General features: G+C 54.3%; 9 protein-coding genes across 9 annotated transcripts; 7 read left to right on the forward strand and 2 right to left on the reverse strand.

The window, feature by feature from the left end:
- Positions 1–153: 153 nt before the first annotated feature.
- CLAFUR5_09402 (Mitosis inhibitor protein kinase wee1) lies at positions 154–3,666 on the forward strand (the record flags this gene model as incomplete). The annotated part of the gene is made up of 2 exons (XM_047908550.1): positions 154–2,023; positions 2,276–3,666. The coding sequence occupies 2 exons, from the start codon at positions 154–156 to the stop codon at positions 3,664–3,666; spliced, it is 3,261 nt and encodes a 1,086-aa protein (XP_047766625.1).
- Positions 3,667–6,018: 2,352 nt separating this feature from the next.
- CLAFUR5_09403 (Vacuolar segregation protein 7) lies at positions 6,019–9,096 on the forward strand (the record flags this gene model as incomplete). The annotated part of the gene is made up of 2 exons (XM_047908551.1): positions 6,019–7,252; positions 7,541–9,096. The coding sequence occupies 2 exons, from the start codon at positions 6,019–6,021 to the stop codon at positions 9,094–9,096; spliced, it is 2,790 nt and encodes a 929-aa protein (XP_047766789.1).
- Positions 9,097–10,040: 944 nt separating this feature from the next.
- On the forward strand, positions 10,041–11,417 carry CLAFUR5_09404 (uncharacterized protein; the record flags this gene model as incomplete). The annotated part of the gene is made up of 1 exon (XM_047908552.1): positions 10,041–11,417. The coding sequence occupies one exon, from the start codon at positions 10,041–10,043 to the stop codon at positions 11,415–11,417; it is 1,377 nt and encodes a 458-aa protein (XP_047766785.1).
- Positions 11,418–12,242: 825 nt separating this feature from the next.
- CLAFUR5_09405 (uncharacterized protein) lies at positions 12,243–12,929 on the forward strand (the record flags this gene model as incomplete). The annotated part of the gene is made up of 1 exon (XM_047908553.1): positions 12,243–12,929. One exon carries the CDS (start codon positions 12,243–12,245, stop codon positions 12,927–12,929), a length of 687 nt encoding a protein of 228 aa, XP_047766784.1.
- Positions 12,930–13,868: 939 nt separating this feature from the next.
- On the forward strand, positions 13,869–14,767 carry CLAFUR5_09406 (uncharacterized protein; the record flags this gene model as incomplete). The annotated part of the gene is made up of 2 exons (XM_047908554.1): positions 13,869–14,163; positions 14,223–14,767. 2 exons carry the CDS (start codon positions 13,869–13,871, stop codon positions 14,765–14,767), a joined length of 840 nt encoding a protein of 279 aa, XP_047766786.1.
- Positions 14,768–14,983: 216 nt separating this feature from the next.
- Positions 14,984–16,618, reverse strand: CLAFUR5_09407 (putative 26S proteasome regulatory subunit rpn3; the record flags this gene model as incomplete). The annotated part of the gene is made up of 3 exons (XM_047908555.1): positions 14,984–16,117; positions 16,168–16,463; positions 16,531–16,618. The coding sequence occupies 3 exons, from the start codon at positions 16,616–16,618 to the stop codon at positions 14,984–14,986; spliced, it is 1,518 nt and encodes a 505-aa protein (XP_047766605.1).
- Positions 16,619–17,015: 397 nt separating this feature from the next.
- On the forward strand, positions 17,016–17,750 carry CLAFUR5_09408 (uncharacterized protein; the record flags this gene model as incomplete). The annotated part of the gene is made up of 1 exon (XM_047908556.1): positions 17,016–17,750. One exon carries the CDS (start codon positions 17,016–17,018, stop codon positions 17,748–17,750), a length of 735 nt encoding a protein of 244 aa, XP_047766783.1.
- A 112-nt stretch (positions 17,751–17,862) lies between these two features.
- CLAFUR5_09409 (uncharacterized protein) lies at positions 17,863–18,418 on the reverse strand (the record flags this gene model as incomplete). Its single annotated transcript, XM_047908557.1, has 2 exons — positions 17,863–18,180; positions 18,230–18,418. The coding sequence occupies 2 exons, from the start codon at positions 18,416–18,418 to the stop codon at positions 17,863–17,865; spliced, it is 507 nt and encodes a 168-aa protein (XP_047765786.1).
- A 694-nt stretch (positions 18,419–19,112) lies between these two features.
- CLAFUR5_09410 (uncharacterized protein) lies at positions 19,113–19,442 on the forward strand (the record flags this gene model as incomplete). Its single annotated transcript, XM_047908558.1, has 1 exon — positions 19,113–19,442. One exon carries the CDS (start codon positions 19,113–19,115, stop codon positions 19,440–19,442), a length of 330 nt encoding a protein of 109 aa, XP_047766282.1.
- Between the last annotated feature and the right edge of the window lie 101 nt (positions 19,443–19,543).

Consider the following 19,543-nt stretch of genomic DNA (forward strand, 5'->3'; position numbering starts at 1 on the left):
AGCGACAACCGATATAAGCGACGCGCATTCGACCCGACGACCCCGCCTCTTGCATTCACTGGACGAGTCGACTTCGCTTTTATTGCTTCACTGCAGCGCAGACTGGCGCAGTTGCGATTGCAGGACTCTGGCTGAACGCCCAAACAACAGGCAATGGAATTGGACATCTCGCCACACCACTCGCCCGGTGGAAACATGCACATGCTGTCTCCCACCCACCATCATCCGCACTCGAGATCACCACACCTGGACGGCTTCAATACCATTCGCCAGATTCGGCGCTCTCTCTCCCGCTCTCCATCGAAGCCATCGAGGTTTGCGCTTCTCACTACGAAAGGTCCCTCCTCGCCGAATGCGCCCATGGCACCTGCGCCTCGATCGCCTTCAGGTTTGAGTCGCGCATTCAGTGTAGATTCATCCTCACACGACCAGAGAACGAAGATCTCGTCTGCATCGCGCACTGGTCTGGTTCGAACGCGATCGCGCAGGACATCTCCCACCAACAGCCCACTTCGACGCGCGCTCAGCGATAACACGAACCACCCCAGCGCGACTCCGAGATACGCGACCCGCCGGACTTCAACCGAGCAAGATCAAGAGAACATGGATTGCAGCGATGATGCAGTGAAGACTGCGCCTGAGTCGCGAGTTGGTGAAGCCATCAAATTTGACTTTGTAAAGCCGGACAGATTCCTGCAACCTGTGCTGCGAGAGCACGCATCGCCAATGAAATCCAGCCCTCTGAAACGCAGCGATGGTGTCATGAACCTTGAAGCAGCAAGCTTGGGCAGCCCTCGAAGTAGCAAGCGTCGCAGTCTGCACGGCACCTCACTTGGACCCGAGTTCAATATATTTGATCAGGCATTTGACACTGCACAAAACGGGACTGCAGATGGTGTTGAGGAGAAGGAAACTGAAAAAGATGCCCAACCTATCTTCTCTTGGAATGCGCCAGCAGCCAGCTCGCCACAACGACGACCATTCAGTTTGCGCAAGTCCACATTATCACAGCGCGCTGGATCTGGCCGGAAGAACCTCTTCGCAGATGCGCTACGGGAGGGCTCGAGTAGTCCATCTCTCAGCAGAGTACGATCCCGAATCTCGCTAGACGGCGCGCTACCGCTACGAAGTCCTGATATGGACTCATCTCTGCGTCGCAGCACTGCCAGCGACCCACCAGTCTTGTTCCCGCCACCGTCGCAGAAACTCTACCAGTCGGCACCAAAGCCACACCCGCTGTCTCACGCTCTGACACCATCCTCATCGACATCAAGCGTCGCCGCAGAGGATCACAAAGACCACGACACCGCTGTTGCTCCCGCCTTGGACTTTCAGGACATCCCAAAGGACGCCCAACCAGAAGGCCCAAAGCCGCCGCCGGGCTTTTCGAGGTCACTTCCAATCGGCGCAATGCGACCCAAGCAAGACTCCAGTCAAGGTTCCCAGGCAACGCCCGCTTTTAAGATGGCAAAGCCACTGCCTCAAGCCTTCATGTCGACTGGCCTGATATCGAAGCGACATCGTCACATTGACGGCGCGCCAGCTGCCCTGTTTCAGAGCACCAACATGCCAGATACGCCGTCGAAGAAAGCAACTCATATTCACTTTGGCGCCAGTCCAGCACCATCAGCATTGGGCAAAGTGGTCAAGCCCATGCACGAATTTGGCAGCCCCAGCACGCCCTTCAATGGTCGAGTGTCCAAGATCTCTCCCGAGTCGTTTGGAGAAGGTGTCAACATCTTCGGGTCACGAGTTGGCCAACCCCAGCTCACTCGAAGGAGCAGCTTCCTCAGTATCGACGACGAGGTCAACAACTCGCCCACCCATAAATTGGAGAGCCAGGCTAGCAACGATGACTTACCACCGACACCAACCAAGTCAATGTCGACGACCTCCCGCCCACAGTCTAAAGGAAAGAGTAACAGTCTTCGCAGCAGCCTGTTTGGAAGGAGGACATCGCTAGGACCTGACACGTTTGCCTCACCTGCCGACCGTGAGCATTCGCCAACGCCAGATGACGAATGTAAGTACTTCGATGCGAGTACGCCTTGTTTTCGCGCGGAGAAAGATGCGGACTGCGCAATTGATGATTCGCCTATGCCTTTCATCACATTGACAGGCTGCGCTACTCCTTCACCATCTTTGTTTAGGAGTCAATCGGCGCACGAAACGCAACGAGTGGCTTCTCCTTCACCACTTGCTAAGAGATCGGTTCGATCTCATCCCTTGTTGGACGCGTGCGAAAATTCGCGTTCCCGATCTGACTCTCTACCAGCACCAAGCCCGGTGGCCATTCGCAAGACCGCGGAGAGGCATTCTCCACATACACCGCACGAGTCTTTTACTCCCCCGGACCCAAGCAGCTTATCGATCTCCGTCGAGGATCGTAGCTCAGGGCTGTTCAACAGCAATAGCTTTCCACCTGCCACGCCTACTGGGCCCAGAAACGAGAGCTTTGGGATCAGCATTGGACTTGGACACAGCCAATTCCAAAGCAACGCCTCGTCCGGATACTTCGCCAACGACGTCGACACTTCCATGACTTCAAGGTTTGGTGATGTCAAGTCGATTGGCATGGGAGAGTTCTCGCAAGTCTACCAAGTTGCAAAGCCGGTGGCGGACAGCACATCAGCAGCCGCCGTATCAGCAAAGGCCATGAGCCCCGGTAGCGCAATATGGGCGGTGAAGAAGTCCCGACGACCATACTCTGGACTTAAGGACCGTCAACGCAAGATGCAAGAAGTGCACATCCTCAAGGCACTTTGCGGCAACGAGCATGTCGTGGAATTGGTCGACAGCTGGGAGTCTAAGAACCACCTGTACATCCAGACCGAGTACTGCGAAGAAGGCAACCTCAAGGACTTCCTCACGTCTACTGGTTTCAAGGGACGCCTTGACGACTTTCGCATCTGGAAAATCTTGCTCGAGTTGTCATGGGGCGTCAAGTCGATACACAATGCAGACTTTATCCACCTTGATTTGAAGCCTGCGAACGTGTTCATAGACTGGGAAGGGGTGCTGAAGATTGGCGACTTTGGCATGGCAAGTTCATGGCCTGCGCCTGCTGGCATTGATGGTGAAGGAGATCGCGAATACATTGGACCCGAGGTGCTCTGCGGACGTTTCGACAAGCCAGCCGACATCTTCTCGCTCGGTATGATCATGCTTGAGATTGCCGGTAACATCGTCCTTCCTGACAATGGAGCATCATGGCAACGATTGCGAGCTGGTGACCTTAGCGACTTGCCAAGCTTGACTTGGAGCTCAGACAGCAGTCTCGTTCGAGACGACTCTGGAGACCCGATCGAACTCTTGAACGGCCAGTCGAATGAGTCCTTATGTACATCGCATCAGGGCGACGACGACCTGAGCTTCTTGCGACCACAAATGCCCAAGATGGCTCGCGGTCACGATCTGGTGACACCTCCCAATTTCATGGTCGACCCATCAGACCCGGAGTCTCTTGATCGGATTGTGAACTGGATGATCTCACCGGATCCTGAGCGACGTCCAACCGTTGACCAGCTCTTGGCAGTCGGGGGTGTGCAGTGGGTCGGCCAGCGTAGGCGTGCTGGTGCCACTGTCTACGAAGGCAGCTGGGGTCCCGCAAACGATGTGCTCAATCACGGACAAGAACAAGACGATGTCGAAATGACTGACATCTGATGAGGATGATTGCTCTATCTTATGTTTCTCTCTCCAGCCAGGGAGGATCATCGCCGCAATTTCATTCGCAGTCGTTGGTGGTCACCGCTTCTTCCACCCTTGCTTGGATCGGTTTGGACAGCTTGGAATATATCACACTACCGGGAAACATCGATACACTTTGCATTTGCGCCTCGCGGCGCAGGACGACGATCAACCGGCGACCGCGAATCTCGGTTGTCATCGCGTCCGTTGACGGACGACTTACTACTACGCAACACATGATTGTAAAAGCTCGCGTAACGAATTAACGAAGGCATAGTAACTGAGGGATGAAGGAGTTTTTTTGCGCAGGGATGGGATGGGGATTGTTTTGGGTTTCGCTTCGGAATCAGCACGGGATGGGATGGGTTTTCACGGCAGATGGTTGAGCAGCATTGTTGATGGTGTTTTTGATGTTGGTGGTGGAGAGAATTGGATGATCAGGACCACTGTATGGCATCACAGCGAAGGAGGACTCATATACGGATAGTCCTAATATTGAAGGCATTCTACGCATGATCATGTTCGCGCTTCGTTGTTACCATTCGTGGTGCATTTGTTGTGTACGTGTTGCGTTTGATGGTGTGATTATCGCGTTGCCTTGCTTTGTGATGGTCTCGTGATGCTGTTGTGTTCCGGGTCACTGTTGTGTCATGCTGCTTTCCGATGAGTACTGCATGTGCCGTGCGTGAGATTTGTTCCGAGGACTTGGGTTGGGTTGTACGGGTTAGCCATTTTTCAAGACGCAAATACAGGGTTGGTATGGGACAGGATGATATGAGATGAGATGCACGAACAGCACTTTCTCGAGTGGGATGTTCATGAGATGTGGGTGTTTTACCTGTGTGTGGCTAGTGACGAGGATGATCTCTTCACATGCGAGGCATGACCGTGGTCAATGCAGCCGCCTAGCGGTACCTCCTACATGTACTTGTGCATACTTTACCGGCGCATGCGACATTACTCGATTCTGCAGGCGAGCGTACCTATCAGTTTCCAGCAAAAGAATTGGCTGAGTACGTACGGTACATGTACCTGGGAGGGTGGTGGTAGGCCGTCCTTCTACCCGCGCTCCGACAGAAGGGAAGCTTGACGGCGCAGATCGGGGAAGCAAGCAAGTAGGTTGTTAGCGTGAACTGTGCCGAGCTGTCTGGCTCGTGGGTGAGGCTAGGTGTCGTGTGGCGTTTGCGTTGTCCTGTTTCGCAGGTTGCTAGGTCCACGTCACTATTACTATCACCGCCATGTTCATGTTGCTTCTGTTGCTGCTGCTGCTTGGAGCCGCGTGGCTGTGTGGGAGCAGATACGATGTGAGGCGTGGGTGGCTCCTTGCTTCGTGAGCGAGCGAGGGAGGATTTCGCAGTGTTTGGCTGATGTGCCCCAGCATAGGTATGTGGAAGAGGTACATGCACTGTCGAACTACAAGTGAGGAGTCGCTCACAGCAGAGTCATCAGCCCACTTGCTTGCAGCGATCACAGATGCCGCACGACTGTGGCTGTCGGCTACCGTTGGGTCAAACAGCGAGTGCTGCAAGTGAGATAAAACTACGATGAGAAGGACGAGAAGTACCTCCGTAGTGTGAAGAGAACGCTGTCAATTTACATAACATTCACCGCTCTGACATGCGGTTCCCACTAACGCCGGGGACAATGCCGGGCCCGCTGGCAAAACACAAGCCACGCCCACGCTTAGTCTGAGCCACCGACGTTTGGTCTGGGTTGGTGACACTTTGCCTGTTCCGGATGTGCCAACACTGCAGGCTGCAGCCCAAACGGCCGCGCTTTGCATCTGCTTCTGCTCGGACTGCGCTCTGACTCTCTCTTGCAATCTCCCATTCCTTTCTTCTTCACGCACTACTGTATTCGTGGCAAGTCTCTTCTTCGCACAATCGCTCTGCCCATCGCTCCGCCTTCGCCTGCGCCTTCGATACCTGCCGCACCCAGACAAAGCGCCATCCCGAGGCTCATCGCGCCAGACCCAGACCCGTCCTCCGTCACTCCGACGCAACAAGCAACGACGCTCTGAAACGTTCAATGTGGTTAGAGCAACCACACAACCACCAACGCTCCTGAGACTTTGCGCTCTCAACAGACACCGTCCCGCCGTCGCTGCAACGACCCGACACAGAGACGATAGCCCGAACCACGCAGCAAGAGCTCCACCTGGCCACAGCTAGCTTTGACATCGAATCTGCGTGCCTGTCGCTGTTTGTTGAAAGGATACACGTAGCACCGCCAGACATGGAGTCTGCGTGACGCCTTATCGATATCCGCGCATTACCATGGGAGGAGCCCCGTTCTGGTCATTTAGAGTTGGAATACTGAATCAGTGGCATGATGGCGAACAAAGACAGTCAGAACGAGTTCCGTTCGCTTACCGGCCAGATGGAGGCTGCTGAGCCTGGTAGTAATGGGACGAATGCGACGGCGAGGAAGGCGGCGAGTGCACAGAACAGACAGACATCGCAAGCGGGGACACCTCAGCCGCCAACACTGCGGAAGTCATCTTTTACGAATCTGGCTCCTCAGGTGTCGTCACCCCTTGCTCAAAGTCCGCGAACGTCACGAAACACGTCTCCGATCAGGAAGGACCAACCACCCGCGAAGAAAGATTCATTATCTACGAAGCCGTCAGCAGCAGCGATACAGAGGGCTCTTTCGGCGTCGAGCGTGCCGCATCTCCAGCAGCAGCAGCACCAAGGCAACAGCATATCAGAAGCCGTGTCAAAATTGCCAGGTCGTGTGCACGCAACAGCTTCGGGTGAATCCACACCGCAATGGCCCATCTCACCCCGGCTGAAGTCGCCACCACCTTCTGGACCAAGCTCAAGGAGAGGCTCTGCAGCTGCCCAAAAGAAGTCCGAACAAGGCAGCGCGCCAAGTATACAGGTGCTTAGTGCGACTCCTCAGAACAACAACATCACAATGCAGTCCTCGAGTCGAACAGCAAGCTCGGAAGATCGAAGACCGGATCCACAACTTCAGCCACCACCTGCACCCAAAGCTTCGGCTAGAGGCCCAAGCGGAAAGTCGACACTGGCCACAGTACAAGAGAATAGTGGAGATTCTCAAGAACCGAGTCCTGCTGCTATTCAGGCAGCTGTTGATCCCACACCACTTACGAAGGTGACTGGCAATGACGATCGTTCTCCAAAGCGTGAAACGCCCGTCAAGGGAGATGAACAGAGACCAACCGAAAGTGGTAGCGAAAGTACCGGTAACAAAAGCGATACGAATGTGCAAGGCAGGGATCGCCAGCATTCTGCGACGCACAATGCCACCAGTCAATCGCAACCACGACCGAAGAATGCACCCGTGAAGAACAGCTACCCCCTAACAACTACGAAATCGCGCCAAGGCGATGGCAAGACTGGCGGCATGACAGTCGAGACCGAGACGGTCCAATCCATTCCACAATCAGGTCTTGCGCCAGCTGGAGAAGCAGCGAACCGCCTTCGTACCGATAACAACGGAAGCATCAGACTCAAGCCTAGTACCGAAACCATACGACCGAAGAAGGAGCGTAAGAAGGATTCACGTACGAAGCGCAGTGTCAACCAGGGAACAGGTACGTATCGCATCAGACATTCTCAATCCCAGAACTTTGTTCCTTCCAGAGCATACGATGCTCTGTGCCAGAATGCACAGCCGCAGCGTGCGAAGCATGAATCTTTATCGCCATCCAAGCGACGTTATGTTCGTGCTGCTCTGCTGCGGCGTGCTTGTGACGACGAGAGCTCCGACGAGGAGGCCGCCAATTTGGCACCGTCTGAGCGATCCACCATGTCAGACCGGTTTCAGCGTGTTTTCTCTGCAGCGATACCAAGAACATTGTCTGACAGATTTCTGCGCAAAGCAACCTCGAAGGCCGACCTGTTTGAACGAAGAGTGGCGGACGCGGTAGACGAGGCCAACACCTCCGACTCTGACGAGACCTTTGTCTATGAGTCGAATCCCGTTGAGCCACAACGACGACAACGACACCATTCGAGGACTCCAAGCGTGACTTCGGCGCACAGCATGGCTGATCAGCAGCGAAGCGCGATCAGAGGGTTTGGAGATGCATTCGACGATAGGCGAGTCGAGGGCAAACGAAGCATGAAGTTCTCAAGCAGGACTCATAACGATTTTGATAGTCCTGACAGCAAGGACGGGACTATCAGATCACATACACCGCGACACATTGGCAGGTATGGGCGAGGCGGGCACCACTCGGCATCTTATGATCAACAAACTTTTGGCGACCCACCCTATACACAAGCATCGAAGCTGCGACAAAATCACGTACAGCGATCTCGACCGAATTCACCAAGGAGTCCTCAGAGTATGCAGCTTCGACCAGGTGGCTTCCTGGCCGGTAACAGAAAGCAAGAGCAGCCATACGACTTCGAACAGAACGCTGACGACGAGCGGACGCCTCTTGTCGGGACGGGTACTGTTCGTGGGCCTCGAGGTTATGGCTACCGCAGCATTCGACGACCCGGAAGCAGCATGGCTCATTCATTCGAGGACTACGAAGAGCCTGATTCACGCTGGCGATGCTGCAGCGGCAAGGCTGGTGCTTGTCTACTGACCACCTTGCTGACAATTGGCGTTGTTGTGACCGCCGTCTTCTTTGTTTTCGCGTCGAACAGACCTCTTTACGATGTCGAGATCCGTGAGATCAAGAATGTACTGGCAAGCGAACAGGAGCTGATGCTGGATCTGAAAGTCGGTGCTATCAACCCGAACACCCTGGGCATCAATGTTGGTGATATGGATGTCAATGTCTTCGCCAAGAGCAAGCATGTTGGCACTCATAAGCCGGACAAGGACAATGATGTCTCTGGAAAGAGTCAACGGAGGAGGCGAATTAGCTTAGAGCCATCGGATAAGAACGGCTCCAAGGATAAGAACCCGAACCCAATCCAGGATCCGGATGGTCACTGGCACGCTCCAGGAGATGATGATGATGACGACGACGACGGTTCAGATATCGAGAAGGATGCGCAAACCATGCTACTGGGGCGCATTTTCAAGTTCGATCAGGCGCTGAACTTTGTTGCTAGCCCCATTAACCGTCACCTGCATTACTCCACCGGTCAGCTACGCCTCATGAAGCCCGGCAACAAGACCGAGACTGGCGGCAGTGAGAGGTGGGAGAAGGTGATTCAGTATCCCTTCGAGCTCGTCGTACGAGGAGTATTGAAGTACCAGTTACCTATCTCATCCCGCTTACAGAGCGTGGCAGTGGGCGCCTCGGTCATGGTGCATCCGGAAGAAGGCATCGACAAGAAGGGTAACATGCGACTTGAGCCCATCAGTCATTCCGAGCACTGGCAGTGGGTCGAGTGGCCTGACCTGATGGACGACCCAGAAGTCGACGATCCCGATGAGAGGATAGAAGGGAATAAGGTGGAGGAGATCGCCTGAAAGCGGACTTCCATAAACAAAGGTTGAGACGTTGCAGTGGGCTACATATCGGTTTCACATGTCCAATTGGCATCTTTTGATCTGAGCGTTCAAGCGATTACAACTACGAAGCATCCGACCACTTTTGATATGGAGGATGATGGATATGACAAAGCCCTTCTGGCATCTTACGACCAAGGGTGGAGAATTACACTGATAGGCAAAGGAGAAGGACATTTGATAGGCTCATGATGGGTCGGTCGATGAGCTTTGGATTTGAAGTGGCTCGACGCCGGTATCTTTACTCGTTTCGTTTGCTTGGATTCGCGTACTCGCGGAAAAGACCAACACGTATTCTACATTATCTATGGACTCGAAGTCGTCCAATACTGTCCTCTGAATTGTTCTGTCGTAAACATAAAACCAGATAGCCTTGGATGTGGAAACGCAAGCTTATGTGTGCTTTGACATGCGCTGCTGCCCGTTGGCTGTGTCTAAGACTCTATCGCAGCATGCTCATAAACCCGGTGTTGATGACGAAGATACAGACGATGGAGATGGAGGAAGTGAGTTGAGATGTGAGTGAGGACAGCGGCACGTGGTGATCATGAATATTTCACGGAGCTGGTCATGAAATATTAGCCCTCGGACGCGAGCCGCGTTCTCCAGACTTCGTCCCGCATCTACAGGTCGCACTAACATGCATGGACGTGAGCAAGCACACGCGCAACACGTACTGAGAACGACAGCATCAGTCACTGTACTGTTGGAGGCTTCCACGGCGCATTTTGTATCACTACTCGAAGACTCACGACCGACTTGACCGCGTTGCGCTTCACTGCGTAGTGCGACCGACACCGTCACATCGGCGAGACCTCCGGCTGTCACATGCGCTGGACGAATTGAATGGAGAGGATGCGATAGGGACCACGAGCACGAGCAAGCGGAGGAGTTGAGCGGACAAGATGAATCCGGCGGAGCTGCTGGGTGGCGGCAATGGACACATGTCGCCGACACAGATGAGAGTGACCCCGAATGTGGGAGGAAAGACATTACCCGGCGCAAGTGCTGCAGCGATAGCATCAGGCACTTTGACGGGCAGCGCAGCTCCACGCGTGAATGTGGAACCAATCTATACCCAGCTAAAGGCTGCGCTGGGCGACAACTGGAACGACTACAAAGCTGCCATCAGTGCATTCGTGACGGGACAACTCAACCAAGCCGAGCTGGCATGGGTCCTTCAGCCATATCTGTCGCCCGTCCCTTCAGTAATCACATCTGCTGATCCCAGCAAGTCGCCACTGTCGACGCTCCGGCTACACAATGCCTTCCTCGCTTCGATATACGAGAACACATTACGCGACTATCCTCCTACTGATGTCGCACCATGGGTTGTCGCAACAGACAAGCCGACAGCTACAGCTAAGAACACTGGGCCGGGATCGGGGGCGAATGACAAGGCGGACGAGAGGCTCAAAAGAGAGGTCATGACACTGCATGCGCGCGACAGGAAGAGGATCAAAGGCTTGAAAGAGGCCGCGAAGCCCGTCAACAACGCCTATGCCGAGATTGTGGGTTATTCAAACGAGCTGGCTGTGAGGCCCACGGGAAGTGACGCGGAGCCTCAGAGCGCCACTGGTACCGGCCCGACCACATCTTCACTGGCGAGAAGTAGCTACGACATCGAGACGCGGCGGCGCTGGGCGGAGACACTGGCCTCGGAGGCACTAGAGTTCCCTGGCCAAGGTGATATCCAGAACCGAATCGAGCCAATATGCTATGAGGAAGGTCTGACTGGAGTATCACAAGGAGCTCTTCCTGGCTGCGCAGAAATCATAGAGCAAGCATTGGAAGTGCAGCTGAAGGAAATGCTCGGTAGCTTGCTCCATCATGCAAGATCGAACGGTGCTGGTGGAGAAGGTGTGCAGACCAACAAATTCCGGCGGCAGCTTCGAAAGGAGGAAGACGACGCGGAACGTGGTATCCTTCAACGCAACGCCGCGGGGCTCCTACCTGCTGAAATGGAGATGCAAGCCAAACGCCAACCTCTCGACCGGCAAGATCTTCGACTTTCCATCAACCTTTACGATCCATTTCTACGATCAGATCGATTCTTGGACGAGCATATTATGCTGAATCAGTACCCAATCATGGATAACAAACCTCAACTCAACGGCTTCGGTCACGTCGACAAGCCCATCACGAACGGAGTCACTATTGCTGATCCGGACGCGATGGACATCGACGGCACTGAATACGCAGGCTTTCAGGGTATTGGCAAGGCCGAACACGATGGTGTCATGGGCGCTTTGGACGATTGTCTGCTTGCTGTTGCTGGGTAGGATTCAGAACAGGGTATTCGTGGACAATACGGTCAAGAGCATACACATAGACATGCGCTAGACAAAGTGGCAGCACCGGATGACTACTTGGGACCTGAAGTACCCAAGAAGGGTACAAAGCGGAGAAGGAGCACTAAGAGAGATGGTGACTTGTTGCTACCAGAAGCACCGGCCAAAGGCATCAAGCGCAGAAGAAGCACGCAAGGAAGGAGTGCCAATGGAGACAGCAAGGCTAAGATTCGGCGTCTTCTATCCACTCGGGATGCTGGAGAGGAGAGCACCGTCGTACCTAAGAGACAGACGAATCAGCCAGGTGGTACGACAGACATGACAACAACAATAGCAGCTCCGATTTCTGCCGCTGGAGCCAAGATCGGATCAATCTTGCCTGGCTTTCAACAGAGCAGTAACGGCCGCTATGTGGACAACACAGGCCCTCCCTCATTGCCTAACGCTGTGATGCCTAGGAGAGACTCGGCCGTGTTCAATGACGCGAGGCTGCCCAGTGGAGTGCTGCCCACATCGTCTGTCCTGGACACCATCGAGCCTCACGAGGATCACGAAACACGACCCGAGGTCTCGCCGGAGCTTCTTTGCAACAAACGAGGGTCGAGTCTGGAGCACGAGATCATCAAAGGCATCTCAGGAGAGTTTTCCACCACGCGTGACAGTGACGCCTCCTTCACGGTCAACACTGGCGGCATGCCTAGAAAGCGACCTCCGGGCTTGACGCCGAGCGAGTAGCCTTTCTCGTTTCCAGGCCGGAAGTACCATGCGTTGGACTTTCTCTTCGATCGGCCCCAGGAGCCTTTGTTTGTCTTTCCTATGCGTGGGGAAATTTACGTTAAGGATGATGCTGAGTCACCAAGCGGGCAGACGCTTGTGAACGGAAACGCTGGCCACACGCGCGCGAATGGTGTCCCGAGGCAGGCGCTTGTGAATGGAGACGCTAGCCACACGCTTGTGAATGAAAACACTGGCCATACGCGTGTGAATGGAGACGCTGGCCACATGCGTGTGAACGGGATACCGGGCCAGACGCGTTCGATCCCTGTGCCGAGGCGTGCGAATGGAGTCAACCGGCTTGATCATTCCCAGCAAGCTCCACCTCGCCAAGCCTCACCCGTTGTCTGGGATCCGCGCTGGGAATGGGAGGACATGTGGGCGGCGCTGAAGGCCATGTCTCGGCATTACGGCTCTTACCACGAGATTCCAGAAGATATCATCCTGGATCTACCTTGGATCGCATTCCTTCTCTGGTCCGATGCGATGAAACGGCGCGAGGAGGTTTACGCTCGAATGGAAGTCATTGATGCCATAACAAAGTACGGTGGACATGATCAGATCCCAAATCATGCCGTAGCACAAATGACTTCGATGGCACGCGCCATTTACAGGCATATGATGGCTTTCTTCGACGATCCGACCAGGTTCTCGTTTCGAAGGAATATGTTGGAGACTATATTCCCACCGTTGACGAACCCTAGGGATCGGTTTCCAAGACGATTCTAGCTTGCGAGCGAGACGGTGGGGGAGAGGTATCGATGAGGATGGAAGTGGACTTTCGCTGAAGGGGCCGAAGGGTTGAGTGATATTGTCTGCGGTCGCAGATCGTGAGCATTTTTCCGCGCACCTGCATGTAGTGATGGGGAATGGCAGAACTTGCGAGATCTGTAGACCTTCAAGTATGGCTTGTGCCATTGCAGCTGTAGGTATGATCAACAGAGTCGACCACTTATCAGTAGAGATGCATGGCCACATGTGGATTCATCTCATCGCAGTGGCCACATGTGTAGCCACCTATAGGTCACAGGGTGGCCAAAGTCAAGGTAGCGTTAGTAAGGCCTGCAGGACTTATTGTGAGGACTCCATAAGGCATTCAGGCACGAAGTACCCCTGCGACGACTGTGGCCATAGTGGCTAGTTACTCAGCCAGGTTTTCATAATGTGGCCACGGCCTTGTGTATGAGTGGCTGCCACGAAACCGCATCTCTACTCGTCAGAGGTCTGATGATAACGAGCAAGGATTCGAGACCAAGCAATCTCCACCAAGACGCGCAAAGAGCTTGTGTAGGATAGGCTTTTGACAACCCTGCCATTGACTGAGACTGGAGAACTTCCAAATGCTCTTGCTCGATGAACACTTCTCACACATTCTTACTATGATCTTGTAAGGCCTTCTCGTACAACGTGTTCGAGCAAGCTGTGCCTTCACAGCGTGCCGAACCTTGTGCACCGCCACTCTCACAAACCATGCTCGACCGAGACTCCACGCCGGCGTCAAATATAGCTCTGTGGCTACGCTCGTATAGACGCTCGCGTCATACCACAAACTGCAATGGACTGCATGCACCCTGCAGCTGACATGACTACACGTGGGGGAAAGTGTTAAGTATCCTTCATTCCCCCTCTCTCAACGTCACCAATTCCTTCCCCAAAACAGCTATCGAGATGGCACACTACGGAGGAGGTCAACAGCAGTACGGTGGTGGTCAGCAGTATGAAGGAGGCCAACAACAGTATGGAGGCGGTCAGCAATATGGCGGTGGAGCACCTCCACCGCCTCAAGTTCACCGTCCATGGATAGCACAATGGGACCAACGCGAAAACCGCTACATCTTCATCAACGAACAGACCGGCGAGAGAACCTTCCAACACCCCAGCGAGCGAAGCGGTGGTAACGCCTATGGCGGAACCTCAGCGGGCTACGACGGAGGCTATGGCGGAGGTCAATACGGTGGTCCAGGTAAGCGTGATCCCCTACCCTTCCTTCCCACCCCTTCCACTAACCTCTCCCCGTCCCAGGCCCCGCAAACTACGGCCCCCCAGCCCCATCCTACCAACCCCAACAACCCCCACCAGCCTCCCACGAACAACAAAAGAAAGGAGGCAGCGGTCACGGCTGGATGGGCGCAGCCCTCGGCGCAGCAGCCGGTCTCGCCGGCGGCGCCTTCCTAATGCACGAGGGGCACGAAGCAAAAGAACACTACGAAGAAGACAAATACCGCGTCGACCGCTTCGAAGACCGTATCGACAACCGCTTCGACCGAGAAGATGACCGTATCGACAACCGTTTCGACCGCCTAGGGAACGATATCGAAGACGCCCCGGAAAAAGTGGCCGGCTGGGCAGGGAGGAAGGTCGGTGAGGTTGAAGATTTTCCTGAAAGAGTGGAGAGGAGATGGGACGATGCTGTTGACGATGTGGAGGATGCGCCGGAGAGGATGGCGGGGTGGGCGGGTGAGCGGGTGGGTGATGTCGAGCGGCTCGGGGACAATGTTGATGATGCGTATGATGCGGGTAGGGATGAGGGGAGGTATGGGGATGATGATGGTGATGATCGGTGGTAGTTGATGTGAAAGTAGGCCAAAGGCTGGAACAGGACTGCGAAATGATAGCATGGGTGCAGGTATGGTTCCTGAATTGTGACATTGACACGCTTTCCGTAGTCGCGTAGTCAGGAGCGCTGTCTATTCATGTCTATATTACACGCCTGCTTCGAGCGATGATGATTGCCATATGGGCAAGCCAGTTGGCTTTCCACAGCCGTCGTCCAGAAGGCATTACTACATACCCTCGAAACCACCGTCATCTCCATCATCGATGTCGCCTTCTCCCTCAACAATCTCCTTAGCCAACTCGCGTTCTCGGTCACGAGCCTTGGCTGCCTCTGCAAGCTCCTGGCGGTTCTTGTTCATCGGGTATCGCATGGCCATTACGCACTCATCCCTCATGCCCAAGAGAGCACTTATTCGTGCATGGAAGGCATCCGACGGCTCGGTTGTGCTGTAGGCATCTTTCTGTGGCACTGTGACCATGTGACCATTCTGGTGATCAAGCGAAGCCTCTATGACACCATCACGAATGGCCTTTGCCGTGATGTACTCAGCCGACTCTTCTGAATCCACACCTAAGCGCGTGCAAATGTCTCGGAGGGAGATGCGCGAGTATGACAGCGACAGCATGCGCACACCGGTCTTGATAACATTTTGACGAAGGCGGAGGACTAGCGTGTATGTGCCGTCCTTGCGGAACTGTTGCTCGTTCAAACTGACACACTTGAGGAATGCCTGTAGATCACCAACGCGCACAGCTTGGACAAGCTTGAGGTATGGGTAGAGGGCGGATTCGAGGGCAGGTTGTCGGAAGATCGATCGCTCGGGGATATCACCCATCAGGAGCTCCACCACGATCAACAGCTTAGTGGCTTGCTGGTAGAAGCCAACTGCCGGACCATTGGTGGGTGACTTTCGTGTCGCGGATTCGAGGTGGTCGTGCGCTTGGGTGTAGGCAAGCTGGATGGCACGAATGCGGCCGATGTAGTACAGGTACCGGCATACCTGGTTGTTCGATGCGGATGTTGGGAATTGTGTTTGCGCGACGAGGAGATCGGCTTGTGTGATATCGGCGGTGCTGATGTAGTTGCGCAGCAAGAGGACGGTTACGGCGGCCTGGGTGTCAGTATCCTTGCGAAGCACTGCTGATCGCAGAGCTGCGAGCAGCTTCGGCCGTGTATCGATGACGGGTGACTGCTTTGACGGTGGCTTTGGGTCCAGCTCTTCGTGGAACAGGGCATAGTAGAAGTATGCCTTTGCGCCAATCTGGTCGAGAGTACGTCTGTTCCAGCTTCGGATTCGCTCGATGAAGTTCTCACTGAAGTCGGCGCCCTTCTCGAACTCGCCGTTGTCGTAGAGATAGACCTACGATCATTAGCATCGCCAGAAGATCAAAACGACTCGTGTCTACCAACCTGCACCAAAACACCCAGGTAGGCCCAGATCTCGGGATGTGTCTGCTCTTCTGCTGTGTCCTTTTCCTTGCCTGCCGCAGTGCCGTTCGCCTGATGTGACTCGGGCAGCAGCTCCTCCAGGATTTGTCTGCCCTTGTTGGAGGCTTTGGGATATGCTGTCCGAATGCCCACCACCAGCGCCTCTGCGAACTTGTCCGACTTCCGTAATGTTGCTATGCTCCGGAGCGCGCGTAGTGTGAATCTCGAGTCGAAGTTGTCCACGGCCTGGTTGATGAAGTGGAGGTTGTTGATGATTACTAGAAGCACAAACACATTAGCACCACTGTTCATGCCGATGTTTGTGAGGCGGCGATGGCAACATACTGCGCTCCGGAGGCAGGTCTGGTGCTGGTCCGACGCTCTCTTCCTGCTTCTCCGCGTTGACGGCATCTATGTCCATCTTGTCCGCCATGTTGGAGTGTGTTGGTGTGTTGGAGTGTGTTGGTGTGGAGGTATGGAGATGGGGCGGTGTTGTGTTGCTTGTCTCGTGCTTGATGTTCCAGTGAAGCTCTCCAGCCAACAGCGGCTTGCGACTGCTGCTCCGGCCAACGCTCGGACCTGGCACGTCACAAGCGAAACCATCAAGTCGCGTCTTCCATACAGTAACATCAGCATGAACAAACACAACACCACTTCACAACGACCGCTGAGAACCTCATAGACGCGCCAAAAGCCGGGTCAAACTGACACTCATACTAGTCAAAGGCGAGCAAGCCGATCTCGTGTATACAGACTTCATCTGGAAAACAGGACCCCAACGCATTGTCGACTCAGGTTGCCGCATGTGACACTCTGGCATCTATATCAGCATGGCCTCTCTCCTCTCCTCCCACCTCGAGCAAATCTCTCTATGCGCCACTTCCATCTCCGAGCTTCCCTTTCCTGGACCTAAGAGATTCACGAACGCCCTGCTCGGCCAGCATGATATCACTGCTCTCATTCGAGACACCGAGACTCATGAGCGGGCACTCTTTCATCTTGCGCCGCCTCCATTGCCTAGCAAATCTGCCGCCCAGGACTTTGTCGGCACATCAGTCAGCGAGCCAGCGCCCACCAAGACGCCACGGAGAGCCACAGTATATGGCCATCGACAACCCAAAAACAAAGCTGTCGCAGCAGTCCTGGGTGGCGACCTGTATCAGCGTACGCGGAAGGAAGGCGCGGCCGTGAGACAAAAGGGCGACGTTGATGTTGAGGTATTGCTGGAAGGTGCAGAACGACTGCTGGCTGTGTACCCAGTTTCTGGAGCGGCGGATAGGATCTCACAACTTCGACGACGACATCAGCAACTCGCTGCGAACATCAGCCACTATGAAGCCCATGTCAACAAGCAAAGTGCGCAACTGTCGAGGATGAACCGGTCGACGTATAGTGAGGATGAGGATGATCTCGGCGATGATGAGCCTACGATCAGCATCGCGACCATGACCAAGGAGGACCTGGAGAAGGAAGAAGCCGAGATCCAGGAGCTGGAGCGGAAGAAGAAAGCTCTCGAAGATCGCGTTAGTGGGATGGAGAGGGATCTTGGAGGACTGATGCGATGATCGCATAACGACTACGAACGAGATATCTACGAATGTCTGTTCATGAAGACCTCAACCAAGGCTTCAGGCGTCGAATGTAAGGCCGTTGAGGTCTCGCGACTTTCTCGTGAATTCATCCCGATTGGCTCGAGTGGACTTTGCGAATGTGCCGATTGAGTGAGTCCTTCCGTAGAAAGCCTTTCGAAGCATACTCGCATCCTTCGTGTGGGCAGTAGAATAGTCTGGCTTTGCTGTGCGTCTTCTGGTGCCGGACGAGGTCCTTGGGGTAACGCAAGGTCCAGGAGCAGACTGCACAGATCTTATTAGTCTTGTGTCTGGCTGTCAATTCGACATTGCCAGGCGGTCCTTCAATGACTGTTGCGGACTGCCTGGTCTGCACTGGCTCTCTTGCTAGCCCTCCTGTACTGGGGCCATACTGGATACCGCTGAGCTATGGTACGCGTCAGCGTTGGGCTCACCAGCACTGCGTCATGGCTTACAGAACCGACATCGGGACCCCAAGTGAAGAAAGAATCCCAGTCGTGATCGAGAAGATCGTTCCATTCCTTATTGACGGTCCGAGCAGGGGACTTAGTGTCCCTGGTATCTCCATGCTCAGGCCCTTCACCCTCATGATCTCTATTGGTGTGTGAGGCATCACGTGAATAGTCGTCATTGCCGGAACTCATCGTGGGAGGTCAGAAAAAGTCGGAGAAAAGCAAAAGAAACGGGAGATCGTGTGAGAGGGCTGACAACAAACGTCATGATCTTTTGCAATCGAGTTCATGGCTTCTATATGTCTTGCTCACCCTTCGCTGCTAGGAAGGAAAGCATTCTTCCTGGTAGTGTGATGGCGGAGCTGCAAGGCAGGATCAGCGCCCGGCAACCGCGAATCACGTGAACAACCAGACCGCCAACGCACCACGCCCGGCCCTCCCGACTAGTGCATGGACCGGCCGCCGCATCACGTGCAGGTGCAAGCACGCACGCACGCAAAGCAAGAGAGCTCATTTCTGACTATTCTTATCTGTACTCGCCTTCGTTGAAGCAGTCACGAGGGTTCAAACTTCACGATGCTTCCAGCTTATAAACCACATGCACATTTTACGCCGAAGCAGTCTTAGCAGAAATGTGCCTGGCCATCGCCAGCTTCGACGGCCCTTCCCATTTGGACTTATCAAATTGACACTCGCCCGGAGTCGGCTTGCCTGTTGAAGCAGAACAAATGAAGACCACGAAGTACTTTCAGGAGCCTTCGAGATGTCGCGGGCGACCGTAGCGCGCAAGCACACTCAAACAGAAAGATACCAGGATGTAAAAAGAAATGCCCCCTTCGTACGCATCATCACGACATCCCTTCGAACCTTTACTCAACACAACAGCATGTCTACTGGCTGGCTCCAACTCACACCAATGGACGTTCCCTCCTTCATCTGCAGCATGTACATCATATGGGGCGTCCACAGGCTCGACTTGGGCTCGAAACTCTTCACAGATCTCACGAATGGACCCATTCGTGAATGGGATCAACTTGAAGCCAAACAGATCACGTTGAGCCGGCTCCCATGCGTCGTGGCGAACGCCATGTGGCTGGCGCACTTCAAAGGAAGTACTCTGGCCTGGATAATCTTCATGATTGCAGCTCTCATGGCATGGGACGCCGAAATGAAAGCGATCATGCGTCACTTCAAGGTTAGGATGGATGAAGTGTAGGGATTTGTGATACGTGAGTCTTAGCAGCGTAGGTTATGCGCGTCAAACAACGACCATCATGTCTCGTCAAATTGTGGATGTTGGTGCAAGATCTCATCGTT

This window comes from Fulvia fulva, chromosome 9, assembly GCF_020509005.1.
Source record: "Fulvia fulva chromosome 9, complete sequence".
NCBI classification, from domain to species: Eukaryota; Fungi; Ascomycota; class Dothideomycetes; order Mycosphaerellales; family Mycosphaerellaceae; genus Fulvia; species Fulvia fulva.